Source organism: Takifugu flavidus, chromosome 15 (assembly GCF_003711565.1).
Source record: "Takifugu flavidus isolate HTHZ2018 chromosome 15, ASM371156v2, whole genome shotgun sequence".
Classification (NCBI taxonomy): Eukaryota; Metazoa; Chordata; class Actinopteri; order Tetraodontiformes; family Tetraodontidae; genus Takifugu; species Takifugu flavidus.
Genome location: NC_079534.1, coordinates 11,967,620 through 11,982,946, shown reverse-complemented (window position 1 = coordinate 11,982,946; position 15,327 = coordinate 11,967,620). Strand labels below are relative to the sequence as shown.

General features: G+C 43.1%; 1 protein-coding gene and 1 long non-coding RNA gene across 2 annotated transcripts; one reads left to right on the top strand and one right to left on the bottom strand.

The window, feature by feature from the left end:
- Positions 1-2,351: 2,351 nt before the first annotated feature.
- LOC130539188 (noelin-3-like) lies at positions 2,352-11,567 on the bottom strand. Its single transcript, XM_057057378.1, has 6 exons — positions 11,096-11,567; positions 8,615-8,758; positions 7,110-7,265; positions 5,584-5,803; positions 4,808-4,914; positions 2,352-4,014 (listed from the first exon to the last, which is right to left on the bottom strand). Exons 1-6 carry the CDS (start codon positions 11,162-11,164, stop codon positions 3,337-3,339), a joined length of 1,374 nt encoding a protein of 457 aa, XP_056913358.1. The 5' UTR covers positions 11,165-11,567; the 3' UTR covers positions 2,352-3,336.
- Positions 11,568-14,107: 2,540 nt separating this feature from the next.
- Positions 14,108-14,959, top strand: LOC130538731 (uncharacterized). The gene is made up of 2 exons (XR_008953969.1): positions 14,108-14,228; positions 14,315-14,959. It is a non-coding gene; the product is annotated as an uncharacterized LOC130538731 (long non-coding RNA).
- The last annotated feature ends 368 nt before the right edge of the window (positions 14,960-15,327 follow it).

Genomic DNA, 15,327 nt, shown 5'->3' with positions numbered 1-15,327 from the left:
GCATTTCTCATTTGGGTAATGGCTGTGAAAGGAGCAGAACTGCGCTTTGAGTACTGACTTTGTTTCCCATTCGGGTTTTGAATTGGTCGGAGTTCATTTCCTGTTCCCCGCGTGATAATATCAACAGCTGACAGGAATAAACAGCAGCCCAAAATAACCCCGTTTGAGTGAACGTGGACGTGACGTTCACCCCTCAGCAGGCATTCGGTCGGTAATTTGGTCATAAGAATAATACCACTGTAAGATTGATATCATATATTTAAGATTGAGCTAAATTGGGCTAAGTTGCTGATAGCTAGTTTCTAACCTCACAATTTCCCCCAAACGTGCAAAAGTGATTCTATGAATCTTGTCAGACACAATTATAACTTTTCAACAAAAATGACTTCGGCAGGCGTCACTATTTTTATGCTATGAACAACCGGGGTCAAGAGCTGCCTGAAACATATTAGTCTGATGTAATGATGGAGGCGTTTCAGTGATCTGTGCCCTAACAACAGACGCAGGGATGTGGGCGGCTGTAGCGCCCTGACTCACTGCTTTATAGTGACAGGATGCTGTTTACAGTAAGCTGGAATATCCAGGTTTATTCCCCTTTCTGATTTACAGGAACAGCTCAAGTGACGGCATCCTGAATGCATCTAAACACACGTGTCTTTAAAATCGTTGTGTCGGTGGTGAATATATCAGGACGTCGGCATGTGGTTTCCTCAGATGGTGGATTCTGGGGTGGCCGTTTCCATAACCACTGAGATGAGCACCTGCATCAGTCTGACTCACATGTGTGTGTGTGTGTGTGTGTGTGTGTGGGGGGGGTGCTCAGAGATTCACAGTGGATCAATACAGGAAGTGTGCGTACAGTGTAGAGTGGTGCCAGAGCTGCAGGGATACCTGCTCTAGTGTCGAAAGCACCTCCAGGCACACAGAGGAGGATAACGCTACAATCCTCAAGGTCACGTCACTGGGGAGAGCAATCACACCTCCACCTCACAAACATGCACAGGAGGGAGATTAGTTGTGCCGGAAAGCTCTCGCTATACCAAGCGGCCTGCCCGAGGAGAAAGTTCAGCGATAAATAACTTTATTTCAACACTTTTAAGTCAACAGTGTAATTCATAGAAACTTTTTTTTATAGTGCAGCACCATTAATGAGTTTCTTTCAAATTTCTTGAAATAAAAGTCATTTCAGACTTTGCTGGTAAGTAGAAACACCCATTTTTAATTAAGGACTTTGTAGGATGTGAGACCAAATAGTCTACAGGTCTGGAAAGAAAACCTTTTTGGGGCTTTTTATAGTCTAAAGTAATAAAAAAAATCCTTTGGTGTGGTGAAAGAAATGGGATCTTATTCTTATTATATTTTCATGTAAAATCACTTTATAATGAATCTGTTTTTGTTTCCATGTGATATGAAACACATGTGCATTATGTGTTGAAGCATCTGGGAGGGAGGGGCCATGATTCTTTATAGGTTGACAGCTGGAGTAAAGAAAATGACACCGACTATTTATTCACTTTCACTATTCATGGAGCTTTGATCAAAGGTCCCCGAGAGGTACAGCAGTCGAGGAGGCAAACAAGGGAAGGCATTGCTCTCCCTGGTTTCAATCCCCAGGTGACCGAGGAACAAATGGAATAAAGTGGAGACTCCACTAAAGCAAAAGGAGATAAACCAGGCTTGGGAGGAGGATGACAGAAACGGAGCTACAACAATAACAAATTGATGGGCATCGACTTGATGGAAATTGGTTTGTCACCACCCCTGGGATGGGAAAAATTGACTTCGTGTTGGTAGCAGATGAGAGAGGAACCCCTGTTGCCAGTGAGTTTTTATCTTGTAGTGAGAGCAGACCTTCACCTGGAGGTTTTATAGTTGTTTCTTAGTGTACCTTTATTTCTAAGGTTGTCTTTCAGCTAACTGTGATACCATATTATTCTCCCATTCATTCATATGTGTGGTGCAGAAAATCTCTCTTAAAGCTACCCCCCACCCTGAAAATGTAATCAATAATGATGTGCAGGAACAATAAATACCTTGTGTTAACATTTCACACAACACTGGCTGTTGGGTGAAGGTCTCACAGCACCAGTTAATCTTTGGCATGAGCTGCAATGAGCTCAGAATGAGAGGCTGGAGCTCAGACATCAAAGAACCTCCGGGTCCAGGAAGCCGTTTGAGGTACTTCAGATATTCGGTGATCGGGCAGACCAGGACATGCCAGAAAGATGATGGATTCCATCTAGCCTCGGTGGTCTCCTGCAGGAGGCGGCTGGGGAGACGATGGTCTCGGCTTAAAGACCCTGAATGTCATGATATAATAGCTCTCACACACAAACAGAGAGAAGCGTGGCTTAATGAAAACAATACTTTTATTACATGTCTAACTTCTTATTTACACAAATGGCTGCTCGTTATGCCATCGTCAACTGTGGAAATGGACCCTTATATGAACATAGTTACTGTATAGAGGATGGATTGTGCAGTTACAAAACATAGAGTTATACAGCTACAGTAAAAATGCTATCTGATAGCCCACATTCATGCACGACAGCCGTTATCCTGGGGTTTATCAAACATAGACCGCAGTGAATAAGGCATACAAACTGTTTCTGAAGTTACAAAAATGCCAAATATAAAGTAAACTCCAGCCAGATCTTCTCTTTGCTATAAGATAGATTAGAAATCTGCATGAGGCAAATGTGCATTGACGCAAAAAGCTAGCAGTAACTACACAGGCGTGTTGTGGTTCGCTGCATTTCCATCGTCGTGACAAAAGGTCAAACCAAAACTTTTTTAAAAAAAAAAAAAAAAGAGAACCGACACAGTTTGAAAGCTAAGTGGAGACATGTAAGGAATATATTAGCAAGGGGAAGAAGAAATGGGGAAGAAAGGAAGAGAAACAAATGAACAATTACTGAGCCGAGTCAAAATATGAATAAATTAAGGTTGCGTGAATAAATGCAGCACTGATTGAGAAAACCATTACGGAGCTTTCATTTTTGGAGACTCAAAGGAGCTGCTGAAATTAGGGAAAGTTCATTATTCAGTGCTTCTGAAAATGCTGAAAGTGCCATTATTTAGGTACATTTGTAACCAGCAGCATCTTTCATAATGCACCCAATCAAACTGGGAAAAAAAAAAAAAAAAAAAGGCGAAGCGTCACATTTCCATGTCAACAATTTCTTAAATAAACATTCATAAGAAAACAGCCAGGTTGACGAAAAATACTGGAACTACCAAGGAGAAATAATTGAAGTTAATTAGAACATTCAAGCTCAACCAGCTTAACCTCCCTTTAATCAATCATTAATGTATTGTTGTGCCCAGATCCTTCACTTAAGAGTCGTCGTCAGTTTTAATGATGTGGAAAAGTGTGACGTTAAATAGCACCTGGTGACCGTTGTTCCAGCCGTAGAGGGCGCGGTCCCTGGCGTTGTAGTCCAACATGGACATGTGGAAATACTGGTTGTGAAAGGGAATGTCTGTATACTCGTATGTGGAGGTTTTGGTGGAGTAAGCGTAGTACACCTTTGCACCAGTCAGGTGGGAGTTAGTGATGTAGAGGGTCCCGCAGATCATGAAAGACTCGCCGGCATTCCTCTTTGAGTACTCCGTGTTCCACGTCTTGAGGATCTGCAGCGTGTCTGGGTTCAACTGGCTGATGACGATGTTTCCGGCGTTCTGGTTAGTCGCGTACACGGCCCACAAGCCCAGCTCGTCAGCCATCAGGTCGATGTCGGAGAAGCCCCCCCAGGTGTAGGGGTACACGTTGTGAAATCCGGCAGACTCCAGAGCCCTCTGGGTCACCACCTGGCCCAATTCGAAGCTGTATCTCACTATGATGTTGCTCTGCATCTTGTTGTAATACAGAGAGCCGTTGTAGACCATGTGGTTGGTTCCGGCCCATTTGAAAGGCAGGTTGTAGGTTCGCGACGCCACTCCCGCTACAAAATCAGCAATGGACTTGTACTCTTTGACTATATTGTTGTTGGTGTAGCTGTCCATGTACCACACCTGAAAACACGAGAAGTGCTCCATCATTCACTCTCAAGGGTTGAAAATAACGTGGCTGTAAATAACTGTTTACTCATCAGTCATTTCGTTTTGCACTTTGTTTTGATAAATTACGTAACGTCCCTTAAAAAACTGGAATATTACAGAAATGCTACAATAAATGACACCCATTTTATGTCGGTTTGTGCCTGAAAAAAATCAATGATATGAAGCCTGGGGGGGGGGGGTAGAAACATCACAAATCTAAGCAATAAAAACATTTCATTGAACATGATATTTTTCAATAGTTGTGTCTCAAGATGCACAATTATTAAGGTTCAATCCCAGGCATCTTATAGATTTAGTGTAAATGAAATGTGCAAGTGTCCCAACTAAAAGAATTCTAATTATTAATGATTAGGTATTAATGGAGAGCAATCTCCACAGCGGCCCTGGGATTACGGGGACTTGACATGTAATTGTGGTTTGACAGCTTCTGCTATAAACTGCTCGGCTAGAGAAGCAACAGTTTGGATTGTTGCTCATTATTGCTTGTTGGTGTTTGATGCATCAGTCTTGGTGTATCTGGACAGACTCGAATGTCCCTGTTGGAGAACAGGAGTCGCTTTTCCCGATAACACCGTTACATTTTAGATTCACATGTGAAGGATTTTATTTTTTGTGCATGAGAGGCTTTAATTCACTCATTCCTTCTGAGAAACAGGAGGTGAGCAGTTGTTTGTAAATCATTAAAACGCTCTCTCCTGCTTCAGAGGCTTTAAAGCAGGCTGCAAAGCACATTAACTTGGCTCACCCTGTTGTTTTTGGGCGATGCCTGTGGGTCCGTCATCCAGGCTCCGAATCTGGTCCCTGAAGTTTTCACTGTGAGCGGGCCAGTGATCTTCATTAGCTTCCCACATGCTGCGAAACACATCACACAGCTGCAGTCAGATGCTAATGAAACTACAGCCAATGTTTTGGTGGGAAACCTGGGATGAATCACAAAGTGCTGGGTTGCTTGAATCTGCTCCTGGCTGATATTACAAAGCACTGAAAAAGGGGTTCTAGCTCTGGACACAAACACGTGTTTTATCATAGAAATACAGACAATCAGTTGACAAACTGAAAGCATCAACACGTAAATCCCCTCCCAATACCTTTGAAGGCTAAAATTTATTCCTAATGATTTAATGTCTGAAGTGCCTGAGCAGCACCTAATTCATCTTGTCAGACACTTTAATTGTGTGCAATGACAGTAGACTATTACTTGTATGCAAGTTTGCAACTTATTTATTAAACTGCTATTTTCCTGATCAATCAGAGCTGATGGACTCTGAAGGCCGGAGACACCCCAATCTCACAGAAAGCTTTTAGCCCCAAATCGGTCAGATCCAATGTTACGATGGAGGCAGAAGTTACATCTCAATACGGTCGTCAACCGTACGAGACTAGAAGGCAGATTTTGAATTTGTTTTTAATCCTAAATCATGGAAACTCAAATAGACCCAATCTGTGACACTGTTTATATGTACCAAGCCTACTTTGAGCCCTGCATGGTGAGCTGGGGTAGCCACACCGGGGTCAACTTACTGAGTTTGTTCATACAGCTGTGGAGGCGATTTTCCAGGTGTAGGATCTTCTGTTGCAGCTCCTCATAGTCGTAGGCTCCCATTTCCTCTTGGATGGCCATCAGCACGCCAGACAGGTTCCGAATTTCCTCTTTAAACTGTGAGATGAGCTTGGAGTCCGTCTTGTACTGCTCGAGCACTGGAATCAGTGGCTGGAGGGACTCCATCTTTCCTTTTAGCTCCTGGAAAGAGAGAGACGCTGCTGCAGAAACGGCCATCGTGACAGCATTCTGATAACGGCGACATTCCCTTTTGATTCGGTTTGCTTAAATATATTCATTCTATATTTATTAGATAGTGCCGAACCGAAATGCATCGAGAGATTTGTCTTTTTGCAATTGAATACAAGCAACCTACTGATGAGAAGGGTTTGACACTGTCTCTGTAGATTCTGCCTTCAGGTTCCTTTGAGGATGCGTGAGTTCTGGAAGCTTCCAATCATCATGATTACTATGGCGATCGCTCTTTACATTCAATGTGCAGACTGTTTAATATCAAAGTTGTTTCTATCTAATCTGGTCTGGACTGGGGGGAGTAAGATAACATTTCTATACATCAGCTCCTACAGAAGGTTTCACAGACATCAGGAAAAAGAAAATAATTAACCCCCCCGCATTACAATCACCCAAACCACAGTAGTTATCAAAGGCTTTAACAGAGTTTAATGCAGCTTCTTGGGAATCAAAAGAGGAAGTTCTTATGACCACTTTCAATTTAGCCCGAGCTGATACTTGTTTTAACTACACCAAGTGGGAACAGGAAATTTCAAACTAGTTCAGTCACTTAAGAAGAAGAATAATGAGAAAACGTTTGGGACTGTTGATCCCTTCTTGGTAAAAGGGTGTTTTCATCAGTCTCACTGGCTGTGGTGACACGACTAATCACAACAAACGCTGATGCGGCTCCATCTGCACATGATGGATAACCAAGGTAACCAACAATAAGCTCGCCTCTGCATGACATTTGCCCAGTGTAAGTAACATAGTAACATATTAATATGTAGAAGACATTATTCCTCTCATAACTTTTTGGAAATTGTAATAGATTTGTTGGATTTGATTCAGGGCATTTAATTGTCTATAGGGTTGGACGGCAGGTTTATTTTTTAAAGTTTATCCACCAAAGTCAACCGATTGCAATCAAGAGATTAGCCTGTATATTCCTGTTTTAATTTAATTTCAGTCCGTGTCATATCTGCTTTCGGTCGGTGACCTTTCTTTATATTAAGGTTCAAAAGTCCACTAACACCAAGTTTACGTTTATCTAAAAAGAGCCGACCGGATAATCCCAGGATGAATTCTATTCCTAGGTTTCCTTTTATTTCTCTATTGTTCACTGCTGTTGGTTGGTAATAACAGGAATAACAACAGCAACTCTTCCCGATAAACACTAGATATAAACCACCTGCCCCTGAGACAATTTTAGTCTTTGGTGAATCTGTATTGATCTGATGTTTCCCCACAGTTTAAACTTCAAAAGAACTCATACCTGAAAGTTTTTGTTGACGAGTGTCTTCCTGTCTGATTCAATCTGCCTGAACTTTGACCGGAGTCCTTTGATCTGGCTCTCCATCCTCATGATATACTGGAAGTCCCTCTGCGTCCGCAGGTTCAGCACCTCAATTGACTGCGACATGTTCTGCACCTTTTGAAAAGAATGAAATGGCACAGCATTGATTTTCCTGTCCACCAGAGATTAAAATGTCCTCCATGTTCAGCTGCTCAGCAGCCTGCCATGCTCCAGCTTCCCAAGGAACAAATCAAGACTTTGACCTCCAACGCAATTGTCTTTTAACCGTGTGTGTGTGTGTGATCTGAATAGAAGTTTGGAATAGATTTTAACACAAGCTGGGATGGATTTTACTCATTTTAAACACATATTAACTTTGGCATTTACATTCCTGTTTAGTCAGTGGAGGTCGCGGAATTGAACCTGGACCTCAGAGTAGATGTCTGACAGAGTATGGCACTGTCTCTGTCCACCCTGTCAAAAGCTTTCTGGGTTTGTGGGTCATTGAGAGGATGTGTGCCTTTCTCTCTTTTCTTTGGCATCAATTTGTAACTAACCAACAATAGTTGAGAGCATCACCAGCAAAGTGGCCCCTTGCTCACACGTTGTGTTCTGAATGCTTTGCTGGTTCTGGCGGAGGGATCCTGAAATGGCCTCACTGGAGCCCCGAGGCAGCTTAGTGCATTAGTGTCAAAGGCTCCAATGAGTGACAGAAAATACCCGTCGGCATCAAACATTAAAATGTGAGGTACAAAAATCTTTCCTTATATGGTGTACTGTCTATTTGTTGTTTGTAAATGGTGCACTGAATCATTTCTGTCACATCCTGCTTCAGTTTGTAGAAGGTTTTTGTGGACCTGTTTCAAAAGTGCACAATCCTCCATATCACAGATACATATTTTCCTCCTGGCTTAAAAGCCATTTAACAGTTTTGGGATTATTTCCTGTGGAGAAAAAATGGGCAGTGAGCAAAAGAAAAGGGAAAAAATGCAACAAAACTGTCAGTTTCACTTGCTTTTTCTAAAAAAAAAAAGATGATGATGGAATTTTGGAACATTCAAACCAGCTAAATTTCTTTCAAAGCAGGTATTGTGACTAAAAATATTTAAACTAAGCATTTCCTGTGATAATATTGCCAAATTAATGGTCGTTGCATAACTATGGTACTGAGTGAAGGACTCCTACTGACAAAAAAGGTTCATAGGCTTTAAAAATATGAATATCTGGTTATTTAACGCCGCAATAAGAGGACTTCAAACAGCAGTAACACTCACCCTTGAAACCAGATAACAAATAAAACATCAACAATAGATTAAATGGTCTGCTGTACAATATGCATTGATGAATCATAGGTTACATTGACTTACTGCTGGTGCAAACTGAGATAAATTAAGGAAATGAGCACCATTTAGATCACAATGTTGTGAGCGTAAAGGGTGTCTACAGAAAAGCAGTTTATGCTCGTGGCTGATGTGTGTGCCTACTTTCTCCAGGAGCTGGCGAAGCTGACGTCCTTTGGCGTCTCTGGAGCAGAGATTCTGCTCCGGTGCCACCACCGTGCAGATGCAGCGTCCATCCGCATCTTGAGCTGAGCTGTACACCTGCCACCCCTCTTTTGGCCGGATGGTCTGCACACAGCCACAAAAGCGTGATAAAAAGTCAGAGACCCTGAATGCAGCCAACAGTTAGCAGGTGATGTCACAGTGGTGAAATTGCACAGCTGTGGTGCGTTCATGCCGATGACACCACAGTGTATCAGTACTGAGGACCCACTTAACAATAAATAGTGTTTATTTCCCTGGATGAAATCATTTCCTCAACTTCTCTGTACTCGGAGGCCAGTTCCATTACTGGAAGCCACACTGAAGGATGCAAATAAACCTGATTTGTAGACGTGCTTTCCCCTCTTTATTGCACCGAATATGCTTCACCGTTAGAATATGAAGCTTAAAGACATCAGAATATGTATCTGGAGCCCCTGTGGTGTATTTGAATGCAGCAGCAGCCACCATTGTCCCGGTAAAAATGGGTTTTGCTTCAGATATTGATAAAAATGTCCTGAACTGCTGGAAAAGCCGATAGCTTATCGTACAGCATCGGTATTTGGACAGTGCTGAACATTTACTATCAGCATCAGATAATAACACAAGCCTTCAGGCAAAAACCTGCTTTCACTTGCAATGGCCTGGGCCAGAATACGCCGCTGTTTACTCGATGAGGTTGGGCATTTAGGAAGTCAGTGAAGAACACATAAATATGACAAACATGTGAAAAGCCAACTTGGACTTTCGTCAAGAGCTGCGACGCTCGGGGGTGTAAAAATGAAGTGCTCCTCTTTTATGACTGTCTCAAATGTGCCCTTCCCTGTTGGTAAACAGTTCGTAATCAGCCATGAAAGATCTCCCCCACCGGAGCACGCGAGGACGGCAGCTACGAGTGTGAGGGCGCATAAACCAACACAGCACTGGGTGGCTCGTGCAATTAGCATTTTTTACAGATTTGACATTAAATTCACCTTTTGTCTGAGACTTTTTTCCCCCGCTGCCTTGCGAGCAAAGTTTCATCAGTATTCTAGTGATGCCTTGAGTTGTTCCTGATGTCATTTAAATGCATTAAAGACACTCAATAGATTATTCTTCTGGGCGCAACATTGAAACCTAATACTTAATTTTGATATCCCTAAAGCGCCATAAGCCAGAGATGCTGAGTGGTAGTTTCGACGTGCCGCTGGATTCGGCCTCTCTGATGACATTGTAGCCGGTGGGCACAAAAGAGGAAGAAAATGCACACACGGACACACACGCACACACACCCACTCACACACAATCCCAGCTCTCCGTGGCCTCACAGAAAAAGAGTTCAACAATGAAGCACATTTGACTAATCTATTTAAGCTGTGTTTCTCTTCTGTGAGGCACATCCTTTCCTTTCTTCTCACTCTGACATTTCCTCATATTAAAATGAATCTGTAGCACAGCCAAGCCAGATGCACTCTCCAGCGAGGCTTTTTCTCTTTTGGTGTGTGTGTGTGTGCATGTGTGTGTGTGTGTGTGTATGAGAGAGAGACAGCGAGAGGGAGAGCGAGAGGGAGTGGACTTTTTCTTTCATGAAAGAAGCTAAGCTGCTTCTTCTATTTTACCATTTTGACTTTCCGACACATCTCCTGAACATTTTCACACCCGGTTCACGCTCAAAGCTTTCTCTTCTTTGCTGGTTAACAGGGAAAACATGCATGTTTTTTAGACACAACACTGTGATAACAAGGTGAGAGTTACAGCCTTGAAATCGAGCAGGTGGTGTGGTTCTGTCCTCTGCAGAAATGGGAAAATTACCATCATTCTTGTATGAACTACTATCGGCAAGCTTTTAAAAAATATTTATTTAAATCTTCGAAGTCGGCAGAAATGAATCACATTGATAGACGAACATGTATCAACTGAGAGAATAGGCAGTCATAATATTACCGATGTAAATGCCTAATCAATTATTATTGAGGCTTAATATAAGATACAAATCATAACAGCATTATTCGTTCTTCCATAAAGGTCACTGGGATTTCTTGAAAAATTCCAGGACGAACCCCAGTAACGTGATGGAAATAAAACATAAAAAAAAACCCCAAAAAGAAAGGTTTCCTATCATGTATCCTGAGGCATCGCTTCAGAACCTTGTTTTTCGGTTATTTCGGTGAGTCTGGCCTGCGCACTGGTAAAAAAGCAGGTGATAACAATAATAATGATTTAAACAATAAAAATAACAACATAATAAGAATAGAATAATAACACCTAGAAGCTGAAGTGACCCATTATCTTGGTGTTGCATTCATGAGCCACTGGCAACGCTTCACCACCAAGCCTGCGATGACCGCAACTTTGAAAGCAGCACGTCCCCGGTCATGGCGCACTTCTCTCCCGCTGAAGTTTATCGGGTTTCGGTCGGGAGAAGCGCGGAGGAGGTGAACTCACCGCTGAAGGGCAGTATCCGAACAGCAGCAGGAACAGCAGCGGGTTCAGCACCACAGACAGCGTCCACATTCTGACCGCGGTGTCCCTCCTCCACCTCCTCCGTCTCGGCGACAACTAATTTTCACGTGCGTTTGCGCCGGTGGGCTCGCGAGCCACCTCAGACACTACGCGCTGGGGGGAAAAAAAACGGGGGGGAAAAAGCTGGTGGGAAAGGAGGAGGGGGGAAACACCCGTCCACTCGTCCGCGTTACGCACGCCATGTGGGCGTGAGACGTCGACACTTTGGAGGAGCGAGGGGGGGTGGGAAGTTTGCGGGTATGCCGAACATCACAACTGGGGAGGTGACATCAGCCAGCTGCCGGTCGTGACTCCCGGTTTTACGGTGCCGCGTGAACAGGAAGCACTCGCAGAGGCGCGCGACAAAAGTAACAGCTGTGTGGAGTCGCCGGAAAACGTGAGCGGTCACAGCTGCGCTGCACGCGCTAGCACAGCACGGGCAATTCAAATCACCACAACATAATATAATGAGAGTGAGAAGATAGAAGAAGGCATCCAGTTCAAAATGATTTATTTCAAACTCTCACTCCCAAGTCATGTATTCAACACAATAAAATCTTTGCTGGAGGGCAAAAGGCTTCCTGGTAACATATTGCATCACTTCCTGTCTTCTCAATCGTTGTTGGTTGCACTGTGCACGGTGTGTTGTATTCACTTAATATTGAACACTTGGTGTGTTGTATTCACTTTGATTAAAATTTGAACATTTGGGACATTCTAGTCACCTGATAACAACAGTGAGAAACAACCCATATTAAACAAACAGGGCTTTGCCGATTATCATGGCCTCACCGTCTGTTTCACCCGGTGTCTTTGTCTGTTCAGCGTGTGAAATGTTTAGTTACTCCTCTGCCTCCTTTAGTGAAGGGACTAGGTGCAGAAAGTGGAGTTTATTAATGGCTCTGGAGGCGAGACTTAGTGAGCTTGAGACGCGGTTCCGCATCTTAGAATTAGCTGGAGTTGCGTCAGCTAGCTGCTGCGGAGCAGCCCAGCGTAGCTACAGCTAGCTGTCTGCCGGCAGCAGCCCAGCAGCCGGCTAGCCAGGGCGGCTGGGTGACGGAGTCCTGCTTCTTGATTCGCAGGACTCCAGCGACCATAGGTAAGTGCATTCCGGGGGCCAAAGCGGGCGACATAGAAGCCAATTGAAAGCTGCTGGCGAGAAGTAAACGTAAATTTGGTAAAGTTATTATTCACGTCGGAGCGAACGACACCGGCTTCGTCAGTCGGAGGTCACCAAAATTAAAACAGAGTCGGTGTGTAACTACGCAAAAACGATGTGGGACTCCGTAGCATTCTCTGGTCCCCTCCCCAATCTGGCCAGCGATGAGATGTTTAGCCGCATGTCGTCGCTCCGTCGCTGGCTGTCACGGTGGTGCCCCGAAAACCAGGTGGCCTTTGTAGACAATTGGAGCATTTTTTGGGGAAAACCTGGTCTGATTAGGAGAGACGGTGTCCATCCCACACGGGATTGTGCCTCTCTCATTTCTCGTAATTTGGCTAATTTTATTAGACCCAAAGTGACCTGACAATCCAGGGTCCAGACCAGGATGCAGAGTTGTAGTCTTACACACCTCTCTGCTGCTTCCATAGAACCCTCATCCACCAACAATAACATATTTGACGCTATAGAGGTAGTCTCTGTTCCACGGTTAAAAGTTCACCAAGCACAGAGCAGGGGAGCGGTCAATCACCATAATCTTATTAAAATGAATACCAAAGCACAAGTTGGGGAAACTAATATCACAATTAAGTGTGGACTGTTAAATGTTAGATCTCTTTGGTGTAAATCCCTGTTAGTACACGACCTGATAGCGGATCATCACATTGATTTATTCTGTCTTACTGAGACCTGGCTTCAGGAGGAGGAGTATGTTAGCTTAAATGAATCTACTGCTCCTACCCATCTTAATTATCATATTCCTGGTGTTACTGGTCGAGGAGGGGGAGTGGCAGCAATCTATCACTGCAAGTTATTAATTAATCCTAGACCAAAACATGGCTCCAGTTCATTTGAAAGCCTGACTCTTGGCATCACCCATTTGAACTGGAGGACAGAAAAGCCACTTTTGTTTGTAGTTGTATATCGGCCCCCTGCTGGGCCACATTCAGAGTTCCTATCTGCGTTCTGACTTCTTATCTGACTTGGTCCTTAGATCAGATAAAGTCATTATCATTGGAGACTTTAATATGCATGTACACATTGTAAATGAAAGCTTTAGAAATGACTTCATTTCATTACTTGAGTCAGTTGGTTTAGTCACTTGGCATTTTTCTCTTTGATCTTAAGTTGGCATTTTAGTCTTTGATCTCCTTTATATCAAACACATCAGCTCTACCTCTTTCAGCACACGCCTGAGGAGCTCAACACTCTTGTACCACACTGGTGACCAGCAGACGCATCAATGGCACAGAGAGGAACCCAGCAGCTGAAGGCAGAGCAAGAACCACTGGAATCATCCATGGAGACTTGGAGGGAAGAGGTCCAGCACCTCAGAGAAGCCCTGGCAGAGAAGGAGGAGCAGCTCAGCAGGGCAGTGATGAGGACTGTGACCCATGTGGAGACCCTGACCCAGCTGAACAACACACAAGCTGCTCTGAAGGAGAGCAACCTCAAATGTGCTTCTCTGGAGGAAACCCTCCACAGTCAGCAGCAGGAGATAGAGGAGCGACACAGGAGAGAGCTGATGAAGCAGGAGGAAGGTTTCAATCAGAAGCTCCTTGTGATCGAGGATAAATTTGAGAGGAAGCTGGAGGAAGAGAAGCACAAATTTAATGAAGAGAAAGAGGCCTTGAGGCAGCAGCTCTTTCTACAAGAAAAAAAGTTCAACAAACTCCTAGAAAATGAGGAACACAAATATAATGAGAAGATCATTGAAAAAGAAGAGTCAATAAAGCAGCAGCTGTTGACTAAAGAAGAGACCCATAACAAGATGCTGGCTGATGTTTGTCAGCGGTGGGAGAGATGAGGGAAGAGCTGGAGCAGAAGATCCAGGAGAGCCAACGGTTGAGGCAAGAGGAGCAGGAGAAGACCAAAGAGGAGCTCCAGAGGCTCTCTGAAGCGATCCTCCAACTTGAGGTGAGATGCTTTCGCCTTTGTTCCTCTTCCACAAGATTTCAGATGATGTTCAGTGAAATCTAAAACACAATCTCTCTTGTCTGCAGCTTCAGGTGTCAAAGAAAAAGAAGAATAAAAGCTTCTGTAGATGGATCTCCAAAAAGATGAAGTTCTGGAAAAGCTGAAGTAAAGAACAATTCCAGAGCTCCCAAAGCCCTCCTCCTCCTCCTCCTCCTCCTCCTTCTCTACATCCTGACTTCCACAGCGTCACATTCAAGATTGAAGATTGAAGATTTACTTTATTCATCCCCATAGGGAAATTGAATTGTAGAAGCAGCCTAACGTGGATTAATATAACTGTAGTGCCGGTTTTGTATTCACAAAGTATAGAAATAGAATAAATAAATACAAATAAGAAGATTAGAACGTTATAAGGATATATACAGCATATATTATAAGAATATATACAATATATACATAATATAATATATACATATTATAAGCATTATAAGCATATATACATAAATATAGAATAAAATAGAAATGAAATTACAACATAAATATTACAATTATTGTTATTGGGTGGGTTTGGATGAATTATAGAGTTTAATGGCGGACGGCAGGAATGACTTCCTGTACCGTTCCTTAGAGCATCCTGTCTTTATCAATTTTATTTTACAGTATAATCATTGTTTATGTTCTATGTTTGGATCTATGATGTCGAAACAATAAAATTAAAGTAAACCACCAGATTGTAGATGTTGTCAATGGCAGCTTCTTGATTCTGTTGCCCCCCTGAAAAAGAAAGTAGTAAATCAGAGGAGGTGTTCCCCCTGGTATAATTCACATATCAGGACCCCCAAGTAGAAAGTGTGAAGACTAGAAAGGAAGTGGCATTCTTGTAAAATAGACAACTATCATGAACCTGGAAAGACTGTCTATTAGTTTACAAAAAGGCCCTCCGTAAGGCTAGAACAGTTTATTTTTCTTCTTTAATTGAAGAAAATAAGAACAATCCCAGGTTTCTTTTTTAGAACTGTGGCCAAATTAACCAAGAGTCACAGTGTTTTAGATCCACGTATCCCTTCTTCCCTTAGTGGTGAAGACTTCATGAGCTTCT

What these genes read in the sequence shown, in the direction of transcription:
- LOC130539188 (XM_057057378.1), bottom strand. Translation starts at nt 11,164, where the DNA reads ATGTGGACGCTGTCTGTGGTGCTGAACCCGCTGCTGTTCCTGCTGCTG. An exon ending in TCGGATACTGCCCTTCAGCG is followed by an intron (nt 8,759 to 11,095) that starts GTGAGTTCACCT and finishes GGCTGTGTGCAG; the next exon opens with ACCATCCGGCCAAAAGAGGG. An exon ending in CATCGCCCAAAAACAACAGG is followed by an intron (nt 4,015 to 4,807) that starts GTGAGCCAAGTT and finishes TCGTGTTTTCAG; the next exon opens with GTGTGGTACATGGACAGCTA.